General features: G+C 36.3%; 2 protein-coding genes across 2 annotated transcripts; one reads left to right on the top strand and one right to left on the bottom strand.

The window, feature by feature from the left end:
• Positions 1-1,931: 1,931 nt before the first annotated feature.
• Positions 1,932-2,255, bottom strand: LOC116004091. The gene has a single exon (XM_031244024.1). The coding sequence runs from the start codon at positions 2,253-2,255 to the stop codon at positions 1,932-1,934; it is 324 nt and encodes a 107-aa protein (XP_031099884.1).
• Positions 2,256-13,427: 11,172 nt separating this feature from the next.
• LOC116003640 lies at positions 13,428-15,261 on the top strand. Its single transcript, XM_031243541.1, has one exon. The coding sequence runs from the start codon at positions 13,709-13,711 to the stop codon at positions 14,870-14,872; it is 1,164 nt and encodes a 387-aa protein (XP_031099401.1). The 5' UTR covers positions 13,428-13,708; the 3' UTR covers positions 14,873-15,261.
• The last annotated feature ends 3,185 nt before the right edge of the window (positions 15,262-18,446 follow it).

Consider the following 18,446-nt stretch of genomic DNA (forward strand, 5'->3'; position numbering starts at 1 on the left):
TTGATCCAAGATCCATAATATTAGGTGGAGCTTGTTCCATGATATAAATTACCTTTACATATTTGCCCGTTTTGCATTGCCCACGCTCTTGTCCATTCTCCCACTAGTCTTGGAATAGGACAAAACTGCATACATTCATGGTGAGCCTTGACAGTATTCATCGCCACCGCCCGATGTAACACACTCGACCGCCCGGCCCCCCTAGCTAGTGGGTCTGGGTGAGATTCGAATTTAAGTGTTTGTGTCTCCATAAGCATAAATCTCTGATTTTTAAATGATGTTATTTGTAAGCTAAGTGTCATTTCGTGGACTATTAGTACTTGTGAATGAATTGATTCTATTGTAAATTAATTATATGAAATTAATTAAGATTATTTTGAATAGAGTTGAGGTATATATATATATATATAACCAACTAATTACGTTAACATCAGCTTGGGCTGGGGTGGCATTGAGTCATGGACACGACAATGCTCAAGTGTCCAACTAGGCTACACCTCAATACCTCATTGCTCAGGACTCAATCTACGACCTAGACAATTGGATGAAGTCTAAAGACCTGTATATCATAAGAAATTGTTTTCTGTTTTCTACTCCGTATTTCTTAATTTTCTTTTTTCAATCTTCAATATCTAAACCAAATTAACTTATATTACGATATGACAAAATTAAAAGAAAAAAAATTGAACTAATGATCTATTGAGTTCAATCAAAATTTAAAACTTATTAGTGTAGAGTTAAAGTTTTTAATGTGATAATGTGAATAATGTTTAACTTTAAGGGTAAGCAAATAAGTTGGTGCATGATAAATAAAAGATGATGATTTTAAATATGATCATCGTAATGTAAATAGATAATGGTGAGAATATGATTATAATGAATTAATGATATATAACTAAATAGATAATATTGTAATTTACATTTAGAAAATTGTTTTAAAAATTCTTCAATTTTTCAAAAAGTTCACAAATGTTTTTAGTTTTTAAAATGAAAAATTGTGCTTGTATTTAGACCCACCCAATATTCTCGCGCTAACAACAGAATTATTAAAGTTAAACGGTCTCAATGCACATGTATTCACTTCATGTGCACTTGTGTATGATCTTGTTCTCTATAATAAATAGCATCTTGTAAAGTAGAAAAAGGGGTATGAGCCCGCACGGACTGCTCAGTTGATCATAGGGACGAAGTTTGAGAAGAAAGATCAGGGATTAAGTCTCACATGTGTGATGTGACAAACTGACAATGTGGAAGCAACCTCTCAAAGTGAGGGAGCTCTTTGTGCGGAATAAACAAAGGTTTCGCTTTTGTGTGTTCAGCTAGTTACCCTGATTTACATAATATTCTATTGGGTCAAGGTGTAGGAAGTTCTTAGAGTTAGAAATTCAACATTTTGAAAAGAAAAAAGGTGTAAACTCTACGAAATTCAATATGCTACGTGTTCTCTTGTAGTCCTGAGTTATCAAGAACACTTGCAATCGATTAAATTCATTCTCATTACTTTAAAAAAATAAAAATCCATTCTCATTACACCGAAATTCAATATGCTAGCATGGTATTATAGCCAATTAATTTACACTGACAAATAACTATACAATAATCAATAGTTTATTGCAATTGTATTAACAATTCGCGCCTCTATGTGAATTGTATTAACAATCCACCTATACCTCTATTGCAATTGTATTAACCATCCACGTATTAGCATTAATTAGGATGAGGGGGAACACGTACGACAGCAATATTTGACAAATTTAAGGTTGTAATATAAGTGAAATAAGATGGTCTGAAATCATTAAATTTGGAATTAAATTATATAGAAAATTACAGAGCAGAGAGAGCATATAGCGTCTTTTGTTGTCTAATAATGTGGTAATGATTCAGACAAAAACGGAAAAAAAAATATTACGTACTATACGCGCGAGTAATAATCATTCCTCTTTCTTGGCGAAGAGGCCGCCGAAGCCACCAAAGGCGCCGCCGCCGCCATTGGGCTTAGTTTTGGGCGGCGGAACGGCCACGGAGTTCCGGCGACCGCTGACGGTGCCGGTGCCGGAGCTCTTGTCCTCCACTTTTTGCAAGATTGGGTCGGTCTCCAACAGCTGGTCTTCCTTCTGCATCCCTCCCAGAATAAAGTCCAGCAGGCTCTTCTCTTGGCTGCTCCCGCCGGAGCTCTTGGCCGCCGTGGCGGCTGCGCGTACTCTTCTTTGGGCGGCGGCGCCCACCGGAGGAACGAACATGTTTAAAGAAGCCATCTCAGATGATCGAGTGGGCGGTGTTTGTGTGGTGTTGAAGGGCAAATTGTTGTATAGAGGATTGCGATGATAATTAAATGGACGTGTTTGTGGCACAACTTCTCCACAAGTGTCTTATCCTTTCTTTTTCTTTTTTTATTTTTATTTCCCTTTAGGCCTTTATCTTAATCTAAATTTCACTAATTTAATACGGAGTAACACTTATAGATAAATATACGTTTTTAATCCATTGATTATATATTTTTAGTTGATTTTATTTTCTTGTGTCACTTGATTTTGTGAGGTGAAAAATATATGGCTCGGAGGCTCAGATCATCCTAGCACCACTAGCAGGTGTGGTTATAGGCATGACATGTGGCCACAAACACCTAACACATACAATTGATTTCAGAGAAATATATATATATATATGTGATACCTCGTCATGTTTGTTGCATTTTTTGCTCGGACTGAAAAATGGGTTTGGGTAGTGATCCAATCTTTCAATCTACCCAATGTGCCAATACCCAGAAGTCAATTTTGTCTAGAGATGCTCACGGTTCAGTTCTAATATCGAATCCCTGATTCACTAGTTTCGATTTTGTAAACTGACTGAACTATCTATGTGAACCGTTTTGTTCGTTGCATATTTGAAATTATTTCCAACGTTCAAAATTGAAAATTCAATGCGTGCACTAGTGTGTGTTATATGTGTGCAAATATCTTATTGTTATGATTAAGAACCATAACGTAACTTTAACCAGAATATGGTTTAAATTGAATCGTGATCATGTGTAATTAAATTTCTTTCCGGCCTTGTTGAGGGATGTGCCAAGATTTGCTCTATATATGCCTATCAAACCACAATGGTTTCTGGCCCAAGACTGTAGGGCTGTGTTTGGTAGGATTTTGGTTGTCCTACCAAGATTATATTCTAAAATTAGATGTCCAGAATTTCCAATGAAGTTGGGTTCCCAGCAACCTCTGCGCTTTGTACGCAAAGGATCCGTAGTCTTCATGGCCCAACAATTATTTGCTTCAATTATGTTCTGACGGGTGATCAAGTAGGTGAAGTGTGAGTGGTAAATTATACCATGGATTATGATCTATCTTGCATTGTAAATTTTGGTTTAAAAATAAGATTATGTATTTGTAGTTGACACATCATGTACTTGATGTTGACATGCAGTTTTTGTACATATAGCTATATATCATATTATGTGTCAGCAATTATTAAGTTATTTGTTTACATATACAGAAACGGTTAATTGTATGTACAAAATGCGTTAACTGAAGGTACATAATTTTTGTATAAGGGTTTACAATGCAATATGAACCCTAATTCACGGTATAACAATTGAGTTGTACATAAATGCCATAAGTTTTATTTTTACCAACACCATTTTGACCGAGCCCATGACACATGATCTTCTTAGTGCAATTTACTTCTTTTATGTAGTTTGCAAGATTACAAAAGAGTGGAGTTTACATAGTGCATGCCCTTGGATAGTGGATGCAGCTAGGTTCCCTTCATTCAAAAAAATCATTTGCTTCGATCAATTTTTATACATTCTGAATTTTATTTTTTTACGATATCCAATAATCGCTTTAACTTTTATTAATCTAGAAATCAAGTTATTATCAAAATCTATATAAACAAGTTCTCTGGACAATCCTGTTACTCTTTTAACTCTTGACAAAAATTACTCCGTACGTAAATGTTTTACTTTTAACTCAAGGACTTATTTCAACCAAATTTATTCGAGTGAATGTCTTTTTTGGTCCTACTGTTATTGACGCATTTCCAATTTTAATCCGCTTTTGTTATTTTTGTCACATTGAGACCACATTTATTTAAAGTGTTCCAATTTTAGTCCACCGTTAAGTTTTATGTCAAGTGACCGTCCAATACAGGGGCTTTTTGGTCTTTTTACTCTAATCTCCTCTCTTTACCCTTTCAACCTTAATTTTGAGACTATGTTTGACTAAGGAAAGGAAATGAGATAATTAAAATCTAAACCTAATCCAAGAATATGATCTTTCGCCGCCACTGCCTGCCTCCGATCTGCGACCAATGCGCCGTCGATGACGACGGTGTAGGGAAGATCGTCGAAGGTAGAGGTTCGATCGTCTCTGCCGTTACCTTCTCCCAAACCTGCTGCACTCCGATGGGTCACGGCACCGAGTAGCGGCGACAATGTTGGTTGTGCGACGCCCTGCGACGTCCTCTGCGCTTCCTGCCGGCGGACGACGGTTCCGATCTGCCGGTGGAAAGATCGACGACGGAATCGCCTCGATCTGAGTTCTCCCCGGCTCGGCACGGCGTAGGCGGCGGCGCTGGACTTCCGGCGATGTTCTCCAGTCCATACTCCATAGCTCTACCTTCTAGAACTCTTTTCTACATGTTCTTTCTCCCTCTCACTGGAATATTCATTATTTATCTTCCAATGCATAACCTGATACAATACAGATTCACCATCCACTGCAAGGCTGCTTAAACTTAGCCATATGGCATCTTAATTTCCACTGCAGGGCTGCTTAACCGTCCACTCCCAGCCCCAAAAATTCCAGTGCCCTCTGCCCATTCTCCGTTGTGGTCACTTTGCAGGAAGAGCTAGCGAGTAGCCTTTCGATGAGCTTGCGGTTTACTGAGCTGTCATCCACAAGCATGGCGGTGGCTTTGAAGTATTTGGGGACCAAGTCGTCGGAGGTCAGCTGGTCCATCCTCTCGCATCCTTCCGGCAGCCCAGAACAAGAAAAGACCAAAAAGCCCCTGTATTGGACGGTCACTTGACAGAAAACTTAACAGTGGACTAAAATTGGAACACTTTAAATAAATGTGGTCTCAATGTGGCAAAAATAACAAAAGCGGACTAAAATTGGAAATGCGCCAATAACAGTAGGACCAAAAAAGGCATTCACTCAATTTATTCTTTTTGAGTAACTGAGAGAAATCTGCAGCTACTATTCGATGGTGTGTACTGAGTAAACTTCATCACTTTGTGACTATAATAGGTAAAAAAAGTAAACCAACTTAGATTATTCATAGTTGATCGGCTCAAAGCACAAGTCGTTGGTAAGAATGGTATGTTTAACTACTACGGAGCAAGCAGTACAATACATCAATGAATTTTTTTTAACTATACCATGAGGTGTTCTGGACAGACTCTAACTATAGGAGACATATTTAAGCTTGTATCATACTTAAACTAATCATCGTCGATACATCAATGGAATTTAACTATCCATTAGAACATGAATTTAATTAAAATTCTAAATGTACTTTGGTTGAAAGATACCTATGCATGAATCATTAACAGGTACTGATTTGGATTTGTCATTTCCTCTGTCCATATCACACATTTTAATTCAACTACACAAATTAAAAGATAGATACTGCGTTGTTGTACATATTTAATCTGTTACACCTAGGAGTTATCTACCTACATAACGCCATGCCAAAATATCACTGCACCATGCAACTGACATTTCAATATTTTAAGAGTTAATATATATATATATATATATATATATATATATATATATATATATATTTCTGGTCATATTTATATAATAGAAGTGTATCAATTAAGGTTGGAGATCAGAGTGCATACATTAGATTCTTCATCGAGGGAGGACACTGCCTTGGTGCACAGGAGGGTGGGTGATTTTATTTTATTTTATTTTTCTCAAAACGACGAAAATTTATTAATATAACAAGAAATTGTACCAATTTTTTTTTAATTTTTTTTATTTTTTATAGAATGAATGAAGCTAAACAGACAATACTGCAGATTGACAGGCAGCAAAGAATTAGCTTAGGGCAACTTATATTCCTTTCTCTTTTTTTCTTTTTTTTTTTTTAAATGAGGAGAAAAATCTAGTATCATTATTCGAGAGCATACACAGTGATAAATTATTAACCAAACAAATAATATTTCATATTTCATTTTAAAAAGGTATAGATCACAAGTTCAACTTTCACCCTCCTTATGTTAAAAAGAAAAAGAAAAAAATAACCCTTTTCAAGACCATTTCTTAATTAAATCATCAACCAACCAAACAATAAATAGTACTTAGTTGTATTTCAAAAAAAAATTAAAGATATTATTCTAATGTGGTGGACTCTTTGTGGGTGCGCACCAGGAGCTGTAATACCTGGACCAGGGTCCACCTTGTAAGGTGTATCTTGGTCCTAAACTGTGTATTTTAGTATTGAAATTGTGAACTTCTAGAATATAAATTGTGTTTCTAAGTTAAAACACATAAATTGTGTATGTTAATATTGTGTGTTCGTAGTAAACAAATTATGAATTTTTAAAAGGTAAAATTGTGAACATTCAAAACCCGAGTCCACCTTGCAAAATGGATTCGGGTTCACATAATAATTTGAGCAAACACTGGTACTCTAATCTAATAGGTTATTGAATCACCGTGATTTACCTGTCCACTATTTTGTCGGGGCGAAATGTAAAGGCGCAGGAGAAAGAATTTATCCTTTTGTCAGCAAACAAAAGAAATTATTAAATGCGAAATCAACAGTTGCAGCAACGGAGGTAAAATAAAATATCTAGATTGATTATGGTAAAACCGAAACAAAAGAAAGAGAATTAGCCAAAGAAACTAAACTGTACTATCCGGTCAATTCGGTATTGTGTTCATTATATATAGAATCTTATTAAGATTTATATGTTAAGTAGCTAGGGTGATACATGATATATAGTTGCTAACACACAAGTGGTACACAAAAAAACAGGCCATGAAAAAAGTAGGCAAAAACATTGCAGGGTTTGCTGTCCAAGGATTGATGACCAAACAAGCAAATTGCCCAAACACTTTCCATCATTCACCTCCCATCTTCCCCCCCATATATTGAAAATTCAAAGGACAAAACCAAAAGCTAAGCTGTGCTAACATTGCCCAAAAGGTTCAAATGTACAAACAAATAATGACCTTCAAGAAAAATGCCAAACACCTCAGTGGGTCAACATCCCAATTACTCATCGCCCTCAAGAAAGTGAAGTCCCTCGCCCCTAGGCCCCTACAGAATTGTAGAAAGGTAAATTACAATAACTCAGCGATTTGCCGATTTCTAATGGAACACACCATATCAGGTGAAACTCTCACTCTGAGACTGCCAAAGCTCAACCTAAGTCTTCATCCTCAATTTACTACCAAGTACCAATTGAACTGTCATTGTGGGTCCATCCCAATTACTCATCATTCATCATTAGTCCCTTAGATGGAATGCCTAGTGTTTAGTGCCCACAAAGAGCACACCATATTAGGTGAAATTCTCACACTGCGAATGCCGAAGCTTGACTACCTAAATCTTCATTTTCAATTTACTACTCAAGTGCCAATTGAACTGTCCGTACGGGTCCATCTCAATTACTCATCATTCATCATCAGTCTCTTGCCTGGCCTGTTGGTTGGTTGGTTTGATGGACCAGTTTATAGTGACCCCATACTGTTCATACCTGCAGGTATTAAGAAAACAAACAAAATGAAAAAGAAGAAGTTGAAAAAATGCAGCAGAAGCTAGGCCACACACACATGTAGTATATATATATTGGAAACAATGAGTAAAATGATACAACTATAATAATTGATATATAGCCCATCCAGCACCTACAGCAACATGTCTTTCAAGAGTTGTCGGAATCTAAATATTTACCACTACATTAAAAGTTATAGTTGATAGCAAAATGCTAAACTTAGCTTACTTCAAAGCCAACACAGTACAATGTAGAAATGAAAAGTGGTATAATTAAGGAACAATGAATGTTGTTTTCTATAATTCAGAGGTAAAAAATGTGTTTTTTTTTTTTTAACCTTAAGTAGTCAATCAGAGTAAACAAATAATTGCTGGTAAATGTATGAAGTGATGAACTTAAAGTTATGCCTAATCTAAAGGCATGCCTTGCTAGAGTGGACCTCCATGCCTTTATCATTGTTCACACTATAAGTCTATAACATCTCTCAACCAATTAATTAATTATCACAGCAAAAATGGATAAGGTAAGAGCAGCTAGTATAGTGTAATATATATAATTGGCAATTAATTAACAATATTTAATGAATGTAATATGTTGTTTGGTATGTGTCTCATCAATTTAATTCTATCATCATTAATAATGTCATACAAGTACATACCACAAAATCGACTTGTTACATTTGATTTGATTGAAAATGTTTGCCAATATTATACTTGCCTAGCAGTTAGGGTCACGTTTTCGGCGGCAAGTCAGTATTAGGCCGTCCAATAATTTCTCACAACACTTGTTAGTCTTAACTGCACAAAGACATTTTTCATTACGCCAAAAATTATAACTAATAGCGAATGTAAAACTATGTTTATCCTTATAATCGTGCAACAACTAGCAATAATATGCTAAATTTGACCTCTAAACATTTGTATAATAATATATCACGTGAAATGAACTAAAATCTTATACGAAATTAAAACAAGTACTTCAAAGTCAGATGAGATATCATTATGAATGCTACAATCATGAAAGGCACAATCAATTATGTCCAACAAAAATTGAAAATTAGTGTATATTTTTTATCCCTTGCAAGAATATATATAGAATCAATCGTCCTTCTACCGTCCCACATATCCCACCATCAATGTTGAAGAAGAAAAAAATGAAAAAAAAAAAAGGTTTATTTCTCTTATCTTAAAAAGCAGGTTCAACTACCAGTCCACCACAAAGTAAGAACACAGTACAACGTAAGTGATGAAACATTGATTAATATAAATATCAGTAAAGCAAGTGGCCTACCAATTCACAGAAAAGCAATGAGAAAAAAAGTGACCAAATTAATACTACTTCACTTTTACCCTTTTTTGTTTTTTTGTTCGATAATTCATATTTCCCGATTTTGTTAAACTATATCCTAAACGTACTTATGAATTTGTCTCAAGACTCGTGACAAATAACTTCAAGTTAGTCCCGAAAACTCAAATTTTTAGTGAAGGTTGAATCCTCACCCAACGTGGCGCTAAAAGTAAAACTAATTGACCGACGATTTGTGTTAGTCTGAAGGGGCCTACTTCACTTTTACTTGCTGGTCAAGTCCTATTTCTGGTACTGAGTTTTACAGTGTCGTTGACTTTCTTGTTGCCTGTGTTTTTTGACGTTGTAATAACTCATGAAACTATGTCTGGACTTTGATTGGCAATGGTGAGTTGTTACTCCTTTCGTTGTCGTTAAAAGATTTTAGATTTACCTTAGTGTGTTGTTGATGAGATGTGTTAGTTACCATCACTGCGAAAATGACATCCTTTCCATCCCCTTTCTTCTTGTCTTCTCAGTTCTCACCAAATAGGGATACTATATTAATTATTGAAAATTTAGCATAAATTGGGACACTTCTATCTGCAATAGCGCGTCTGTACTGCACTTGATTAGGACTTATATATCATGATGAATTATAGTTATTGCACCTACTATATATGTTTTTCTTTAATTTTCACCTCTCAACATTTTAAATTGATAGATGAGATTAGTTAATAGGTTTTTATAGAGCTACTAATTCTTACATAATTATGTACTTTTTGTATATATATATATATATATATATTCTAGTTCATATTAAAACCTGTCAAAATTTTAAACAAATTTGAGCTATTTATCTAATAAATCTAACAGTTGATTAAAATAATATAAAAAATAGACGTGTCAATTTCATAAAGAGAAAATGAGACTTTTTTCTTGAATTATATGCTTATAACACTTTTTTCCTTGAATTATTCATGTATTCACATTTGCCCTGTCAATTATACTAAAAGTGGCTGTTTTTTCTCCTGATATATTGGACATTTTACGCTTAAAATAAATATTTCATTTAATTTTTTTCTCCAATAAATTATTGTTTAGAATGGGAACCTAATATTTGGGTTCGGTATATTAAAATCACGAACCGAAAAAATTGGATCGTGAATCGTGAACAGACAGTTCAAAATCAGGACAACTACTAGCATTAGCTTAAAATTAGAATTATAATATTTACAAATAGTGTATGTTCTTTTTTTTTTATTATTATAATTCTCACATATAAGTAGATATGGCCTCAATTCGGATATGCTTTTTAATCGACAGTTCATGGTTCCAGATCCAACTTTTTTTAAAATTTTTATTTTTATTTTAAAAATAGTCAAAACTCAAAAATTAATGTATTTTTTTGTGGGTTCGAAACCAGAACCGACAGTTCCGATTCGCAATTTTAATAAACTGAAATTCAAATATTGGGTTCCCGTCTAAATCATAACCAGAACCTTTCGGTTTGGTTGCTACAATGTCTGGTCCGGTTTGAACCAAATCGTGATCATCCATACATATAAATAATAATTTATTAAAGAAAGAGAAAATGACACTTTTTCCCCCTATGTTATGTGCTTATAGCACTTTTTCCCCCTGTGTTATTAAAGTGGCAGTTTTTTCCCTTCAGTTATTTTAAAAGTGGTAGTTTTCTCCCTTGTAATATTAAATTGACACTTTTGCCCTTAAAAATAACCATTTCATTTATTTTTATTCTCCAACCAATTATTACTAATATGTATGGAAGATCACAGTTCGATACGAACCTAATCGAACACTGTAGAAATTGAACTTAAATAGTATAGACGGTTACGGTTACGATTCAGAACCGAAAAAATAAAATAAAATAATTCTTGAATTTATACTATTTTTAAATTAGAAATAAAATTATAAAAATAAATAAATAAATAAGTTTTGATTGGCGGTTCAAAATCGAAATTGGAATCGAACCGTACCGATTTATCAAAATAAGTGTTTGATCATTTTTACTATATATGACTGTGGTTTAGTTCCGGTTTACGGTTCAACAATTATTTAATTTTATTTTTCGGTTATGAATCGTAACCAGAATCGTCTATACTATTTCGGTATGATTGCTACAGTGTTTAGTTAGGTTCGAATCGAATCATGATCATCCATACCTATAAGTAATAATTTGTTGGAGAAGAAAAATAAATAAAATAATTATTCTTAAGGGTAACAATGCCAATTTAATATTTTAGGGGAAAAAACTGCCACTTTAATAACACAGGGGGAAAAAGTGCTATAAACACATAATATAGGGGGAAAAAGTGTCATTTTCTCTTGAAGAAAAAATAAATGAAATATTTATTGTAAGGGTAAAGATGTCCATTTAACATATCAATGAAAAAAATTGTCACTTTTAGAATAATTGATGGGCTAACATACATAAACACATGAATAATTCAAGGAGAAAAAGTGTTACGAGTATATAATTCATGAAAAAAAAGTGTCATTTTTCATTTCAAAAATTTGTAATATTTATGAGAATGGTTATATTTTTTCCTTTTACATATATATAAATAGTTTAATCCCTGCCTTTTTTCCTATAGTTGTTTGGTATTCCCGCCAGAATTAAAGGAATAATTATGTGCCTTTAATTAGTGTTGGTTTCCTTTGCTTTAATTACATTTTGGGTGAGAATAAACAATATAAATGGTAGGGTGGTCGGTAGCGCGCTTTATATAAATTTCCACAGCAATGGGGTCTAAAGTTTCGAAGATTTTATTCCTATGGTTGGCTAAAATGGATGTGCTTACCATTATATATTGTGCTTAGTGCATTTTAACGTACAAAATGAGCTGCAAAGCTGACCAGGGTTGGAGAGTGGGGTGTGGGGATGGGGCAGTGCTGGGCTACAAGGATTTCCATGGATATGGGTGGTCCAACGGATTGTATGTCAAAAATCACATTAGAATAATATTTTTTTTATCTGATTTGACGTATTGGACGGGACCTTGTTGCTTGACCTTGTGGTCTAGTGGCACAATGAAACTCTCATATAGGAACTTATGAGATTGAGTCTGAGTGAGGATAATATTGACTTTTTGTATTTCAGTAGGACTTAAAATAGTAATGAAATTAAAATGGTGGCCAAAGAATTACAGTTTACAGTTGAGTAATGGTGTGGGATCCTGAAAAGATTATGATGTCATCTGCGTGCATGACGGGCGTTACTGCAGGGAAGTGATAGATACATCAACAGAGCACCCTATGTCCATGTCCCCCCATTACATTAAACAATTAGACACCAACCAGTCCTTCACTATTTGCTGTCGAAGTGGAACTATATACTATTAATTAATTAATTAATTAATTAAACCTTCTTTATAACCCCCCAAAAAAGAAAAAAACAGATACTACAAAGCTATTGTACAGTAGGGGGATCATAATTGGACAACAACACGAGTCATCAAGTCACATGCCGATGCATCCAAGACATCATAAGCCACGTATTTGCTCCACTACAGTTTGTAAAGGTTGGTCACTTGAACTCCAACCCCGAGGTGTTCAGTCTGGCTTTTAGAGTAGGGTTATGAATAAGATAAATTGTAAGATATGTCTCGCTTTGTAAGTTAAAAATTAAGAATGTATATCAAGAAACGAAGATCAAGATCGTGTAATATTGGTGCTTATATAGAATCTAACTTTAAGTCGTGTTGTTGGTAAAAATCAAGCTCCGATTCATTATTGTTGTTAGCGTTGTTAAAATTTACTTTACTCTGATCTTTGCCGTGTCGAACTATGCCTTAAGAGGCAAAGTTTAGTTTTTGGAGTGATAAGAAGTCGGTTAGTTATGGGTAACCTAGACTAGTTTATCTTGTTGGGGTCATTTGCTAGTTAGATCATACGACGAAATTTCCTCATTATATACTCTAAAGGTAGTAGCTAAGGGTTTTCTCTTCACTCAAAAAATCACCAACAAAATACCATATAGGATTCGCTTTTATTTATAATTCAAATAAAACAAGTTATTTTAAATCTACATTCGATTTTTTTGTGAGAATATAACAATATCATATAGGTGTAAGCTAATAGCGTTGAAGTGTACATTTATGTTTATTAGTAGCTCAAAATTAAAATTGAATATAGCACTCGAAAGATGGTCCATGGCTAGTATTTTAAAGGAAACATATGAGGTACTCATTTGTATCATTACATGTGGAACCAAAACAGTAAACTGTTTTTGGTAACAAGGAAATTAAACCCACAATCACTACAGGTAAATGCCATTAGAAAAAATTATAATCTTTAACCGAGTATGTTCCACCCACTTGATCACCTTCAAGTCAGAAGTTATTTTTCTTGTTATAGAGTCACAATATAAAGATCTTATTAGATTAGAAGAATAAAAAGATGAGAGAAATAATGGAAGAATTAAAAGAAAGGGTTTGATGCTATGAAGTTGCCTTCCACCAAACCATAACTTTATTCTTCCATGTCCCTACATTTCCTTTCCTCTCCGTCTTCTAGCTTCCTCTTTTCCCCTTCCATCATCATTCCATTTCATATCTTCCCATCCATTTGGCCACACAACAATCCACTCTTTCATGGCACCTCTCCATCATCTCCTCCTTTTCAACACAAATTCTTCCCATTTAGCTTAACTATATGTGATCTGCAGTAATGGCGAAACCCACTTGCTTGCGTCCATTGTTCTCTACGCTCTTGTCTCTTCTCGGCCTCCTTCTTCTCCATCTCGGCTGCTTCTTCTTCTCCTCCTCCGCCGCCGCCGTCTCCGACCACCACCGCCCTGAACCGCCGAACCAAAATTCCGGCCGGAACAGAAAGATTTCTTCTTCTTCTTCTTCTCGTCTCAAACGATCCACCGCCGGAGCTGTTTCTGCGTCTTGGTCCTTCGTTAAGCGAATCTTCAGCTGCGCCGCCGCCGCCGGCGGCGGCACTCCCCCTCCCCACCCGTCAATCCCGTCGCCGTGTTCCTCCTCTAGATCCCTGACGAAACCCATCGTCATCCCGCTAGCCTCGCCGGAAAAGCTCTCCTCCGATCCTCTTTCCGGGGATATCTGCTCCGACCAACCCAACATTCCGCTACGGAACAATATCTACCCGTGTACCCTCTGCGGCGAGATTTTCCTCGCCGCCAATCTTCTCGAGCAGCACCAGTTCATAAAGCACGCGGTATCGGAGCTCGTGGATGGAGATTCCGGCAACAACATTGTCCAGATCATATTCAAAACCGGCTGGCGGGACACGGCGAAGAATCCGGCGATCCGCCGGATTTTAAAGATTCACAACAGCCCGAAGATCCTGGCCCGGTTCGAGGAATACAGAGAGCACGTGAAGTCGAAAGCGGCCCGGAACGTCGCAGGGAGGCGGCGAGACGAGCGGTGCATCGCCGACGGCAATGAACTCTTAAGGTTCCACTGCGCCACCTTCCTCTGCGACTTGGGGGAGAACGGCAGCGGCGCTGCCTCGGGCGTATGTTCCAACCAGTATTGCAGCGTCTGCGGGATCATCAAGACCGGATTCTCCCCCAAGATGGACGGAATCTCGACGCAGTCCTCCGGCTGGCGGGCCCACGCCGCCGTGCCGGAGGAGATCGAGGAGGAGTTCAAGTTCATGCACGTGAAGCGGGCCATGCTAGTGTGCCGGGTCATTGCCGGCCGGGTCGGATCCGACCCGGACGTGGTGGACAAGGATGACCCGGGGTTCGATTCCTTGGTCGGTCGCGAAAATGGGGTCCACCCAAGACTCGACGAAGAAGAAGAACTGTGGGTGTTCAATCCTAGGGCTGTGCTGCCATGTTTTGTCATAGTCTACAATGTATGATCTATGATAATGTTTTCTTAGTTAACTTGTTAAAGCTAAGGTTGTACGTTTGGTTGAGACGTAATTGCCAGATGGTGCAATGCTGTCTGACGTGGCATCCAGCTAATGAATGAATGTGTGACGTGTGGGACATGCTGGCTCAAACTTGCTGAGCTGGCAATTAATGATGAGCATGCTTTTGATCCAAAAAGTTGAATGGTTTGAGGACAGGGATTTGCATGATTTCTGGGCGGTGGTCACTTTTTGTATAGTAAAAAGCTGTGTAATAGAATGTGATTTAGGATGACTTCAACTTTAAGGTTGTCCTGTCCAGCTAGTTCTTAAGTGCTTATTATCTTTAATTTTCTCAATTAATTGATATGATCACATATTCACATGGTTCTTTGAAATAGGGGTACGGTTAAGGTTTCATCATGTTTGACAATTCATGGGTGGGATTTGCATAATCCTAGGCAATTTTGTCTCTAACTCCATGCCTATTCATCATTACTTGGCATGTTAAATTTTTTGTCAAATTCACTCAAGAAAGTGTCTCATGCATTCTCATTCATGAGACGAGACAAGTTTTTTTTTTTAAAAAAGTAATTACACTTTTATTTTCTTATAAGTATTACTCGGTACAATTTTTTCCTAACTTTTTAATTCTTAACTATTATATTTTGATTTAAAAATATTAATTTTTTTTATCAAAAGTATTACATTTTTGTTTATAAGTATAAAGTATTACACTTTATGTCATAAGTTACTGTTAATCACTTTATCACTAATTAATATTACAAATTTCTAATAAGTAATTGTTCAACCCCTTAATATTATATTTTGATTTAAAAGTATTATGTTTTCTCTCAAAATTATAGTATTATACTTTTCATTATAAGTAACAAATGATATATTCATGATTAATATTATTGCATTTTTCGCATAAGTATTATGTTTCCATCTTGATCCAATTCGTTTCGTAGGTGATTAAATTTTTGGTTAGTTTTCAATATTGTGAAAACATGCCTAAAGCATGTTTTAGTTTAACTCCTAATCTCTTGTTGAGGTGGAAGTAAGGATGACTTGGAAGTCCACACCTGCTATTATTTGATAATGCAAAAGCATTTTTCTCTAAAAAGTAGTGTATCATGAAACTTCATTGAAATGTAAAGATGTTTTAATCTCGCGTCTTGTAACCCTGACAAAGGATTGTAAACCAGTTTAAATTTGACTGATTCAAATTAAGAAGTGATTACTAAACTAATTGTCCGACCAACTTAATTGATTGTGTTGTTCTCATAAAGTAAATATATATGTTTTATAAATTATATATACGGGGTGTAAATGTGTATAACTCAATTGCAATGGCGATTCATCATTGTTGCCAGAATGCAATCTTTTGACAAGAGATAAAATGTGAGGATGTACGTCACACTATAAAGAAAAATACTATGTGTACTCCTATTTTCAACTCCCAACTTTTACTCCACACACAAAACCTTGATGTAGGCACTTGTATTGGGACCCACATGAAAAAGTAACTCATCACTACCCGTCACATTAGGGAATAAAATTTAAGAAGTAAGATTTAGAAGTTCATGTAGTATAACTCCACTATAAATGGTTATGGAGAGTTTAGTGCAATTTTTTTTATTCTCTTGTGTCGGCTTTGAAGAGGTACTTCTACAACCTCTACATAGAGTGTGGTCTTTAATTTAGTTCCATGACGTACTCTACTCCTTACAACAAATTTTATAGTTGGGAGTAGGTTTGATATGCCTATAAATCTATAATGTTGCTCTTACATCTCCCATGTAGTTGTTATACTTTAAAAAAATAAATAAATAAAAATTATTTGGAAGTTGGAACCAAGACCTTACAAATTTATTTATGATCCCATGTGATCTATTTCATAGCATTAGACTAGAAGAGTTCTTTAATTTAATTTGGTACAAATTTAACGTTTTATATGTAAATGCTACTATTTGCATTTTCATGTGTATGACTTGAGTATACTATAGACTTAAAGTGACTTTGTTTAATTAATTAATTAATTAATAATAGTATAATACTATTGATGAATTTAATTAATCCGGGGGTCCGAATTAATAAACCAAATAAATAAAGAAAATAATAAATGGATAATAATACGATAGAAAAGACAAAGAGTATGTGTATCGCGTACAGGGCCGATTTTTTTATTTGCGTGGCCCTGTGCTGGTAAATAAGTGAGGCCTTATCAAAGTATAAATAAACTGCTAATTGAAAAAAAAAATTGCAAAGAGAAAAATGCAAAAAATCTAATTTTGTACCAATATAATTACAAATACATATACTAACTATTAGGCCAGGGCTGGACTAGGGGCCCCCAAAATTTTGGGGCCTTGTGTGGTAGCACATCTTGCACGCCCTAAAATCCGGCCCTGATCGCGTAGATAATCTTGTATTAATGTGTTGTAATGCTCTTACAATAGTTACATGATGTCTTAACAAGACAAAGGACTAAGTTTTTATTCTAACTAGCCTCCTAACCGTCTCCCTAAAAAGAGAGGGTTGTAACAAACTTGGACTGTGCCTGGCCGAGCACCCCCTCGGCACCCAGTCGAGCACCCCACGGACACCCCCTCGACACCCTAGTTGAGCACCCCCAGGGCACGCCAGTCGAGCACCCCCTTAGCCTTAGCCGGGCACCCCAGCCGAGGCGCTAGGCCGCAGCCTGGGGCCTGGTGGGTTGAGGCCCAAGCATGGGCTCGCCTTGGGCCACCCGGGTTGAGCACATGGCTCTACCTTGGGGCTCTACCTCGAGACTCTGGGTCCACTTGAGTCCTCCTTGCTCCGTCTTCCCAGGTCGGTATAAGGAATGAATGCTTGTCTATTATTCCTGGTAGATACAAGGTATTTATAGCTAAAACATACAGAGAATAGTGGAAGGTAGTTCTAACCAACAACCAAAATAAATACAAATATAAACTCCATAAGAATAGGTCTAATCCTTAACACGCCCCCGCAAGATGGAGGATCCGTCTGAGACTCCAATCTTGGGTCTGAAGCGCAAAAATAACTGTCGTCCAAGAGGTTTGGTAAGCAAATCAGCCACCTGTTCAGAGGACCGTACATGTTGAACACACAAAGAGCCATCTGCAACGCGTTCACGAACAAAGAAATAATCCAGTGCTAAATGCTTCATCCTAGAATGGAACACTGGATTCTTGCATACATACGTGGCACTAAGATTATCCGTTAGTAATTTAGGAACCGAGCGTAGCACCACACCAAGTTCTCCAAGCAAATTTTGAATCCATAACACTTCTGCAGCAGCATTAGCTAAAGCACGATATTCAGCCTCAGTCAAAGACCGAGACACCGACCGCTGCCTAGCCGACTTCCATGAAACAACATTTGAACCAAAATAAACCACGTACGCAGTCGTAGACCGACCAGATGCATTAATAGCACCCCAATCAGAATCAGAATAAACCGACAAAGTAAGTGGCACACCACGTCTTAGGAACAACCCAAAATATAATGTTCCCTTCAAATACCGGAACAATCGTTTAACGGCTTGCCAGTGAGCTTCTGTTGGGGCATGCATAAA

The sequence above is a fragment of the Ipomoea triloba genome, chromosome 14 (genome assembly GCF_003576645.1).
Source record: "Ipomoea triloba cultivar NCNSP0323 chromosome 14, ASM357664v1".
NCBI lineage: Eukaryota > Viridiplantae > Streptophyta > Magnoliopsida > Solanales > Convolvulaceae > Ipomoea > Ipomoea triloba.

Bases quoted from the DNA above. Each gene is read 5' to 3' on its own strand.
- LOC116004091 (XM_031244024.1), bottom strand. From the start codon at position 2,255: ATGGCTTCTTTAAACATGTTCGTTCCTCCGGTGGGCGCCGCCGCCCAA.
- LOC116003640 (XM_031243541.1), top strand. From the start codon at position 13,709: ATGGCGAAACCCACTTGCTTGCGTCCATTGTTCTCTACGCTCTTGTCT.